The 10632-nt window shown below is 36.9% G+C and overlaps 1 protein-coding gene and 1 long non-coding RNA gene across 7 annotated transcripts; both read right to left on the bottom strand.

Moving 5' to 3' along the window:
* Positions 1 to 761: 761 nt before the first annotated feature.
* LOC141622595 (uncharacterized) lies at positions 762 to 3572 on the bottom strand. Of its 2 annotated transcripts, none has more exons than XR_012533025.1 (4): positions 3497 to 3572; positions 3283 to 3382; positions 2697 to 2792; positions 762 to 1822 (listed from the first exon to the last, which is right to left on the bottom strand). It is a non-coding gene; the product is annotated as an uncharacterized LOC141622595 (long non-coding RNA). The 2 variants fall into 2 exon arrangements; XR_012533026.1 differs by having other exon boundaries at positions 762 to 1084.
* Positions 3573 to 3636: 64 nt separating this feature from the next.
* LOC141619262 (ATP synthase subunit beta, chloroplastic-like) lies at positions 3637 to 10469 on the bottom strand. Of its 5 annotated transcripts, XR_012531644.1 has the most exons (10): positions 10181 to 10469; positions 9405 to 10014; positions 8401 to 8499; positions 7969 to 8004; positions 6847 to 7800; positions 6364 to 6578; positions 5371 to 5442; positions 4927 to 5071; positions 4302 to 4425; positions 3637 to 4214 (listed from the first exon to the last, which is right to left on the bottom strand). XR_012531644.1 is itself a non-coding variant. In XM_074436288.1 (9 exons), the coding sequence occupies exons 5-8, from the start codon at positions 6370 to 6372 to the stop codon at positions 4400 to 4402; spliced, it is 252 nt and encodes an 83-aa protein (XP_074292389.1). In that variant the 5' UTR covers positions 6373 to 6578; positions 6847 to 8004; positions 8401 to 8499; positions 9405 to 10014; positions 10181 to 10469; the 3' UTR covers positions 3637 to 4214; positions 4302 to 4399. The 5 variants fall into 5 exon arrangements, 3 of the variants coding, with proteins under 3 accessions (XP_074292389.1, XP_074292390.1, XP_074292391.1); XM_074436288.1 differs by having other exon boundaries at positions 6847 to 8004; XM_074436289.1 differs by having other exon boundaries at positions 6847 to 8004; positions 9818 to 10014.
* Positions 10470 to 10632: the final 163 nt, after the last annotated feature.

The following is a 10632-nucleotide window of genomic DNA, read 5'->3' as shown; positions in this document are numbered from 1 at the left end:
TCATGAATTATGATTTATGATTAACATTATTATTGTTTTGACCATTTATTTAATTTAGGCGTTTTGTTAATTAAAATATATAAATATTTCCGTTATATTTTAACCTTTATAGTTTAAGTATTATATTTTACAAATTAATATTTTAGTGTTCCACATATTTATAAAATTGATACAATTTTTTTTAGAAATGGTTTTTTAAGAGTAAAAAAAGTAAAAGATTTAAATAGTAATCAACCGTCCGCGAGCTTTTCTTATTGTCGATACTCGCCCATTTAGCTTGGCAATTCGGGCTTGGCCCGACGTCTTAAATTTCCGGGTAAAAAAAATACTAGTCCAAACCCGCTAAAAAAATGTGGGCCTGATAAAACGGGTCTAACGAACGGGTTGACCCATGAATAGGTATAATCCAAACTCATCACCACAAATAATATTATACCTCCAGTGGTACAATAACATCATACAACCAAGTTATATCTTATCGAGCTTATGTGTAATTTTTCTGAGCTTTTTTAAAGTTAATTTTTTTTATGTTTAAGTGAGTGAGTTCAGAAATTTTGTGGTATAGCTCGACTTCTTTAAAACACTAGTTGTTGCACTGCGCCCTATCGGGCGCAGTGCCCCAATTTGGCGAAACGGTTAGCTAAAGTAATTTGGATATATTAACAGCCCTAATTTCGTTAAATAGTAATCTAATTTGAGAGAAGGTGAGCATCGTAGTAAAGTATACGAAGTATATGTTTAAAGAGGAGACAAGGTTGCTATAACCAAACAATAATATACGAAGTAGCTTGTTGCCTGTTATCACATTGGACCATCTTACAATCTTACAGAATACTAAGTAACCAGTTAAGAAGGTTAGTGCTATCAGAAAATTACAGATGATTACAGATAAATTATAGATATACTAAATAGGGTGAAAAACGAAACCCAAAAAGGGCCATTGAAGAAGACAACGAGATAAAAATCCGATAATTCAGTACCCACTTCGGGTACTGATCCAATTCGAGCAGCCTAGTGCAATGTTGAATGATTGTCGCAGGCATTACATAGTTGCTCTTGACCCTGTGACAATGGTGGCTGATACCTACAACATAATGCACTAATAAAATTACTACTACAAGGCAACCTTAGAAGCACCATTCTGTATGAGCCTGAGAGTGAGTATTCAATAGCCTGAGTAAAATAGCATTTCTTGCATCAAACCGCCATCACACATGAATAAAAAACAACAATAAACATGGTAGTAACATGCGTATACCTCCTCCAAAACGATACCATATTCCATAGCAACAATATGAATAAACTCGAAAGTGTTGAGATAAATCGCAAGGGCCAAATCATGTCCATAATCAATGATCCAACAAATCTACCCCAAACAAGCAACATATTTTATATACTCCCTCACTGTATTTCACTATTTCACACAACCACCTTTTAAAGCGAGTCCTAGGCATCATTTTTATCACTCTATTTGGAACGCTCAATAAAAGAAAATGAACTAACCATTGATTCACTACTGCCTCATGTTTAGCAAATCATACCTTACCACGATATTTCACTATTATTTCACAATGTTAGGGCACTTAATATGTTAATTTCGTTAATTCTCCAACTGGAAACAACCTTCATACATAATCCACGCGAATATAATCACAGCGAATCTGCAGGAGGACTTGCCAAGATTTGAAGCGCTGAAAACGCAACTCCAGATTCCCCGTTCGCAACTGAAGTAGGACAAACACAACGCTTTCAATGAACAACGTACTGCACTGGGTGCTTTAAAAAGTTCTAGAACCTACGGAAGGCCCTCCAAAATCACCGCCTACAGAAACACATGTTAATCAGCTGACAAACAAGCCACCGTGGCTGACAATTCTGAACAAGAAACTGCAGTAACAGCCTTCAACCAAGAATCCACCAACAATACACCAAAGGCAACAGCTGCTGACAAAGAGAAAACCCTAGAAACGCCAACCACTACAAGGCCACCAATTCAAGTTCAAAACTAATGTCTGTTAAGATTGAAGGCTCTAAATCAACAACAAAAATGGGAACATAAAATCCTGCAACATATCCACAGAAAGACAAGTCTGTATGTCAAAAGCCAGGCACCTCAGTACCATAGTGTCACAAACACAGGCACCACAGTTTGTAGTCCTACAATACCTCTATAAATCATGTTTATATAACAGCTTTATGTAATGTAAGACGTTTTCAATATTTTGGGAACACCTATGGAGGAAAACTACACTTCGATCAACCTTTCACACAACTCGATCAACCCTACCAAACTACTCAAAATAAGGGAGAGCACATCAACCATAAAAGCAAAACACCAAAAATAACCCAGAAATTGGAATAATAGCATGATCATAATTTGGGCACCCCCACATGCAAAGCTTCACCAAGAAAAAATAGAAAGAAAAAACACAATAATCAACATGGAGACTATATTTGACCTTGAAATGTGCTATATAATAATGCAAGTCTTCTTATTTTCTCAAAGCGCATACCAAATCATTACCTCCATATGTGTAACTGAGTTTTTTGAAACTGAAAATGGTTTGAAGAAACACACCTGAAGCTTTTTTTACCAAATACCAAACACCAGCTACTGCACCAGTAGACGCTCAAATACCAAATACCATCAAATCATCAACAGAAATAAAATAGACACATACAGAAAAGGTGCACACCTCAAACCACTATGTTTTTTTTTCCATAACTTTCGCCCGAAAATGGATTTGAAGGTCTTGAATTTATAGCCCGATTTCCAATATCCTCAACAACAACTGCAATTGCACACACGAAACCCAGGTATAAGAATAAACGGGAAAAACGAAACAGAAATTAAAATTAATAAGTAAAATGAGTAGCAGGTAAGAACTGATGGAGTAAATTAGGACTGAAAGTATAAGAATTGATTATTTTAGTAGCATTTAACTGCTCTACTTTCATCACGACTTGAGATTCTACTCTTTATAGTATAGGTCCTAAAACTCGTAGGGCCTTAAGAGCTTACGCATTCAGGCGTCCTTTTACATGTGTTTCACTCCTTTTGTTTTTTATTGTACATGGATCTCATCCCATGAAAAAAGCATCCACGAACTCTGCCAGCTCTACACGAATCAGGAGATGCTGACATGTGTCCGTGAAAATCCTTTGAATTTGTTTGCAGAGGTCATCTATGTTTGTTTATTTATGTAAATACTGATTCCTTAACAATTCAAACACAAACGTGAATAAAACAGTATCACCAAAAGAAGATCACATCAAACTCACTGTATTCAAAGCATTTCTTCCTTTTTTGGCCATTAGATCTCCGAAGTTTAGATGTCTCGTCTGCTTTCCTATTCGCTTTCCTCGATCCTTTCTGGCCAGCCTGAAAGCCAACATTAGAAGAAGGCTTAGCATTTTTTTTATCTCTGGTCCTAGATTATCAGTAGGTTTGCAAGGTACGCCCTGCTGGGAAGACACATGTATGGTTGCACCAGACCTTGAAGCGTGCATGTCATGTGAATTATACGATTTCTTGCAACTTTGACAGCGAAGCGTGCATGTCACATGTTAGGGCTTCTAATGTTCAACATCAAGGGAAAATGCCGCAGACTCAACCAGCTAAGTCCAAAGAAACGTTTCTTTGGACTTAGCTGGTTGAGTCTGCGGCATTTTCCCTTGATGTTGAACATTAGAAGCCCTAACATGTGAATTAGGATTGCTCGGAAAATTGATCTGAGGCCTAGTATGCCTCACAACACCGACATTACTTCTTGCATGCTGAGGTGGATGATGTGGAATACCAAGTCTATAAGATGTACTACGCTTCATATCATGAAAAGACCGTTTTTGCATATCTAGGAGTACTCTTTGCGCCTCTCCTACCAATTTGAAGGCAGGTTCAGCTCCAGCAAATTGATTTTTATCAGGATTGTGAACAAGAGCAAATTTCCGATACTGTTTCTTGATCATTATGTTGTCCGCAGATTGTTCGACTTGAAAAATGTCATACCAGACCATCTCATTCCTAAACATTTGACTCTCTGCAGCGCAGTGAACATCACATACAGAAAGTAACCAAGAGATATTCTCAACGTCAGGGTGAAGTTATTGGGCCTTCAGAACAAATTTACGTGCCCCCATAAAATCCTTGCTTTGCATTTTGTTCTCAGTAATAGCCTTTGCTCTAAGGGTCTCTTCTTTGTTGCACTCCATAACTGATCCAAAATTGACAGACTAAATCAAACTATCACGATTCTTCCATTCAAAATAAACTAAGATCTAAAAAGATAACTTCTAAATACCTTAGTCAAAGCAATGAGAAGTTAATGACCAAAATGCATGAGCAATATGATTTCTCCAAGTATTTCCAATTTTCCACACACCAGCTAAACCTTTGACCCTATGATATTACATAGGGTTGAGGGCCTGCAAATCACCACAGGAGGGTAAACTTGTTATACTTGCAAAGTTGCAAACCAAACTCTTGTTCATCACAACAACCGTGCATTGCTTTACACAACACTACACGCAAATAGCTTAAAAATGCTTCAGCATTGAAAAATGCTATACTTAGGTTGACTTTTTTTTAAGCAAGAGTTTGCAAATTATAACAACTCCTGTGCCACTATTTAATGATTATATAGTAAGAAAATTAGGGTTAATTCATATGAAAACCCTAATTATTCACTTCTTTAGGATTTGTTCTTTGGCGTATTTGAGTGTACTGAAATAAATTATCAGATGACTTTTGACGCTTAGGGTTCATCTATTGTTCTCATCTTTTACCCTTTGTATTATGATCTGATGTATGCTAGAACAATTGAAATGTCAGATTTGTTATACCTGACCATGAAAAGAGTACAAACAAAAACCAAAGCACACTTTTTTCTACCTAAATAAGTGATAACAGACATTAGCCTGGCATACCTTGAGCTTTGGCAACATTGTTGATCAGCTCCATAATAAGCACAGTCTTGTTGACGCCAGCCTCTCCAAAAATACCAATATTTCCTTGTCTTTTGTATGGTGCCAAAAGATCGAAAACATATGTATGAAACAACCAATCTATGAGCTGAGACATTGAAAGCATTCATTTACATAGGGCTTGATCAAATGTATATAAAGTTCCAAATTAATTCAAACTACAATATTGTTCTTTTCTTTGAACAAAATTTTGGATAACTATGCTAAAATATGATATATGCCTGCATGTGCTCTGGGAATTTTCATGGCTTTAGCTACATAATTATAAGTGATCATTAACCTTCATCTAGGAAAATAAATTTTAAACAGGGGAATCATTAGACCAAACATGACAACCAACTAAACCAGTATAACGATGAAAAAATATGCAACAGGTAATAGATGTACCTGCTCGATAATAGGTGCGACTGCGTCTCCAACCTGGGCGTCCTGAAATGTAAGAGGGCCCCAATAACGCCCCTGACAGAGAGCCGCGACAAACAGCAAGGAGCCAAAAATTAGGTACTTTTACACGGGTTCACAACAAAGGTAAAAAATAGGACGACAAGCACAAAAACCAACAGGGCAACTCACAACAGAAGGCATAAATTGGGCAGCCAGACATGAAAAAGGTTCAAAAGAAAGGTAAAAATAGGAAATCAAAACAGGGAAACAACCTATGAGTTGGTTGTGACTGATCTACAATGCACCGCGGTAAATATGCAAAACTAAACACGACCACCGACAAATTAATATGAAACCTGTCTCGAATAACAAAAAGTACTGTTCAAAGTGCTCCCAAATGAATCAATGACAGTTGGCTAAAAAAGCCTCTTCCTCCTTCACTTCCTTCCCCTACCCCTATGCATGCCCCTTTATGCACTATATAGGTTGGCAACAAGACATATAGCTATTAATTGACACACAACTGAACGACAAGGGCCAACACGCCATAAGAATATATGGCTCATTTCCATATAACCATATGGTTTATGAATTCTCCAAAAACCATAAAAGGAAAATCTATGACCTACCAAATTTCATAATTAAATAAACAAACCTTATGAAAAGAGTAAGGAATACAATCACAACTACTCCCATTCATTCAGGAGCATCTAAAGTCCTTTAATTAGATAGTCCTTCCATTCACTTAGATTCACTACAGTTTCCTTTTTATATGTTTTTAACCAATTCACTGAATTTCCAGTCCGGGTAAATTTTGATGGTAAAAAAGACAAAATGCATTCTCAAAACTCTATGGATTCCACTGTCCATTCCCCTGCTTTTACTAACTCTCCCCTTCCTGTTTACATATTACTTGCCCCTTTCTCAAAACTTTTGTTAGATGGAAATGTAGTTAGTCCAAATGGATGGAGGATGTAGTTGAAGTCCAGAACATACCTGATGCATTGCTTATGCACTTTGTGTCTGTAATTCCAATAGTGATGGCCAAGCATAGTATCATTAGAGGGAAGAGATTTGAACAATCTTCACTCAAGAGAAACATCCAAGAGCTTGGCATTGCTTAATGATAGAAAAGGTGCCTGTAATTACGGCTTGGCTAGCAACAACAGCAGCTAAAATAGTTATTTCAAGTACTGGTCATCTTAAATTCTCTTAAATACAACATATGAACATATCAGCACGGTTGGGAAAAGAGACAGATACTTACGTAAGGTGGCTTTATCTAAGCACTATTTTAAAACCGCAATGTCATTTACAAAAATATTCCTTTAGGAGTAGTTAGGTAATCCATAGTTACGAAAAAGTTCTGTAGAGGAATTTGGTAAATTACACGCAGTTTTCAATACATTTGTGCCAGATTACAAAACACAGAGGTAAATATGATGGAGAAGTATTTGGACCATCATCAAAGTGACATACCATTCAGTTGCCGTTCCATCATCAGCTGAGCTATTGTTGTCACACCAAGTGCGGCGCACACGTTCGCTGTTGTTGCCAACTTGCCATCATTCTCTCCCTCTCCCTCTCTTTCTCATGGTCTTCCATGTCTGTCAAGTGCTTATGATATATTGCGAAATTCAGAACTTTCAGAGCAACGTCAACATCAGATTGTGAACCATTTTTGGACAACTAATACGTAAATGTGGCCGTGGGTAAATTTCTTAGGTGTTTCTATGCTCGTTTTGCCCTGTTAAAAATGTGCTTACTGATTAAATGCTTAAATGTGGCGGTGGGGAAAATCGTCTTTAAAATGCAGGAATTTTTTTTCTAAATAAGAAAAAAGAAAACAGGTGCTTCGGAACCATTACTTTTCGTTTCCTGGAGAATTTTTAACTCCATATAATCTGGCAGCCCAACTTTTAAACCAGCAAGCAACTTAGATGCTGCATTTAGCTTCAATTTCAGATCCTTAGCTGATTCAATTTGCATATTTAGATTGGCCAGATCCTCTTCCGCCTGCTTCAAATCTTTATCTCAAGTAAAACTATCTAGCTTCTTCGCCATAGCGGCTAAAATTCTACGATCCTCTGCCTCCAAGTGTGCAGCATGGGCAGATTCTAAAGATTCCTTGCCTGAGATGAACTCTATTGTTAACTTCTCTACAGTCTTCTCAGCCTTCTTAGATGCGAAGACAGCTTCTTCGGCTTTCTTCTCGGATTCATCTTCTGCCTTTAAGCTCGAAATCATGTTTTACCTGATGCTCTTAGGTCTGTGCTCTTTCAAGATTAAGCTTTAGATCTTCAATTAGTCACTTAGTACTTTCCAAATCCTTTAATATTTGGATCTTAGATTGTTCAACAACCTCGGATTGTTCCTTATATAGGGATCTCCTGCTACTGCACCTTCTTGAGCTCTTGCTCAATGATTTTGTGCCTATGCACATGTAAAGCTTGGAGTTCAGTAAGAAACCAAAGCTCATGAGCCCATATCCAGAAAAGACTCGAATTCTGTGCTATTTCGACTCTTCAGTTTTGGGATCATGAACCCATGTCCGACTTAACAATTAAGGATATGAGAATGAAATCCGTACTCAATGCTTACCAGTCCGTCACTCCCAGAAAACACAAAAAGGGAGGGCTGCACGGCAAAAGCAGAAAAAGAGATTGGTATACAAAATATATAGCAGTATAAATTTTGACAATTTTAACTTATGTCTCAAACATCTACTGAAAGTGTCAATCTTTGTATGCCGTAAAATAATATTTCCTCCATTCTCATATGATGTACCCATTTTATTAAAATACTCCACTCATATACTCAACAAATGGGTACATCATATAAGAACGGAGGAAGTACCATGTAAACCTTGCCCGGTACTTAATCAATACCGAATCATGGTATTCACTAATCATCAAACTACAGTATCCAATAACAGGAACTTTATGAGCTATGACTTCAGCAAACTCTAAAGTCAAAGCTTATATGACAATGCCAACATAAGTAGATAAAATGAAAAATAACGAGAACTCGTACCTGAATGATATTGATTGATTGCGGAATCTCCCATCCAAATGGAACTAAAGCTTCTAAACTAAAGAGCGGCAAACTTTCTCTTGCTGAAGAAACAACAACCTGCAGAAAAGAAAACCATGTGCCATAATAAGCAGCGTTTTTTTTAAGAAGGGTACCGTTTTTCTCTAATCTTAAGATACAAGTGGAGTTTGATGAGTTATGAAAACCAATCTCACATCAATGACATTTTCACTGACTCTTTACCAGAAGGAAGAGAATTATGATCTGAGAATTTGGAACATTGATTATACAGCAAAAATGAGCATTAAAACTTCATAAGCTGTCTAACATAAGAAAGTCTCAGTATCGCACATGAGACATAATAGAATGCCGTAAACATTCGGTATCCAAAATATGCTATGAAAAGCTAATTTGAACTGTCTTTCACATCTTTATGGGTAGCCTTCCCCGATAAAAAAAAAAGTACTTTGACAAGAAGAGAATCATAAATTTCAAAATTAAGGAAAGGGTGTGATCGAAGTGATGTTTAATAGATGAACATCAATACTTGTACATTTGAAACCAACAGCTAGTCATATCCAAGGCAAGGAATGATAAGAAAATTGAAGCCAGACTGCATGTAATTGATCACAAAATCATTATATACAATTGTACATGTCAATGCATTGAAAAATACAACAATAAGAAATGCAAACAAATCTCAACCTACTTGTATATTTGAGACAGCAACACTAAATGACACGCGGTGCTGGTCCTGTAATGGTCAATGTATTCAGTAGCTCGAGAACTTGTTATTAAAAACAGACAAGATTAGCAACATGTGACTGAGGATGTCGAACTATCATTTGAATGAATCAACATCTTCAGCAACAAGATCGACGCACATTTTTTGAGTTAATAAGCTCTTGCTCAACAACAAAAATAATAGAAAGAGAGTACATTACGTCTTAGCATCCATGAGGTAGTATCAAATGAAGATAAAAAAAACTATGGAAGAGGCCCACCTGTCTGTAACCATGTCCAAAACAACACCAAGAGTCGATACTGGACAAGCAAGTCAAGCGAAGTAAAATTATATTAACGCAACTCCTAAGTCACAACAAAATGTATTTCGTTAGGCGAAATGATATTGTTAATACTGCGTAGTAAAAGTGTAAAATCATGTCATATGTTTTGCCTTATAGTCAGGAATTAACACATAAGTAGTCACGATGATTCATAGGGAAAAGCAAAACGTTTATCCAATTTGGTGGAATTCTAAGCGGAAGCAAGTCGGTAGTGTATAGAAAGGGGCATACACATAGTAGGCATCATTTTATAACCAGTTGCACCCAAGTACCGTTGAAAATCAATGCAAATTAAAGGGAATGCGTAATTGACGAATGACATGCAACTTAAAAGTAAAAGAATTAATTACCTGGTGACGATAATGGCCAAAATCTTGAAAACCAGCAACAAGAACGACCATTGAGGGTATCAGCACCATCATCGGAACCGGCAGCTCCAAGTTGTAATCGGAGGCGCCAAAATTATAGTCATTAAATCCTCGACTTCATCTCACCAAACAAATTCGTAAAACCCTAGCTAATCAATTCAACCGACTGAAGATCATACCTATATCATCAAAAATTAATTGATCAAACTTCTAAAAAAATAGCTAAATATCAACACCATCAACGCAAAGAAAGAGATGATATACGCATTGAAAATGTCGATACCCAAATCAAAAGGCCATGATAGTAATGAAAACAAAATTAAAAAGCAAAAAGAGACAACATACCGCCTATCTCCGATCTCTGACCTCCGTTCAGCAACCACTTCAAAACAATACCAACTAAAAAGGAAATGGGGATTTAGATAAAGGGAAATGAGTGTGAGAGAGAGTAAGACGGAGAATGGGTGGACTAAATGGGACGATTTAGGCATGCAGTCAAGCAGGAAAAAGGAACAGTATGAAAGAGAGGTGAATGTTGTAGAAGAAGCAGTAGTGTGACACGCAAATAAAGAGGAAAAATAGAGAAGGGCAAAATGGTCAGGAATTGAAAGTGTTACTGTTACAGCTACAGTAAGGGGAGTTTGGGATTTTTAAAGAAGTATGGAAAACTCGAAAACTTTATTATATAGCTCGGGTTTTAGAGCATACAACTGGGTACAACTGGTTGTAGGATCTATTAACTGACTCATCACGTGGAAAGGCTCAAGCGATGCAATGAGCATATAAACAACAAACAA

This window comes from Silene latifolia, chromosome X (assembly GCF_048544455.1).
Source record: "Silene latifolia isolate original U9 population chromosome X, ASM4854445v1, whole genome shotgun sequence".
NCBI lineage: Eukaryota > Viridiplantae > Streptophyta > Magnoliopsida > Caryophyllales > Caryophyllaceae > Silene > Silene latifolia.
This window is presented reverse-complemented; position numbering and strand designations above follow the sequence as displayed.

Coding starts and splice junctions, on each gene's coding strand:
- LOC141619262 (XM_074436288.1), bottom strand. Junction 5,072..5,370: donor TCGCACCTATTATCGAGCAG/GTACATCTATTA, acceptor TCAATGTCTCAG/CTCATAGATTGGTTGTTTCA. Junction 4,426..4,926: donor CAATGTTGCCAAAGCTCAAG/GTATGCCAGGCT, acceptor GGTGATTTGCAG/GCCCTCAACCCTATGTAATA.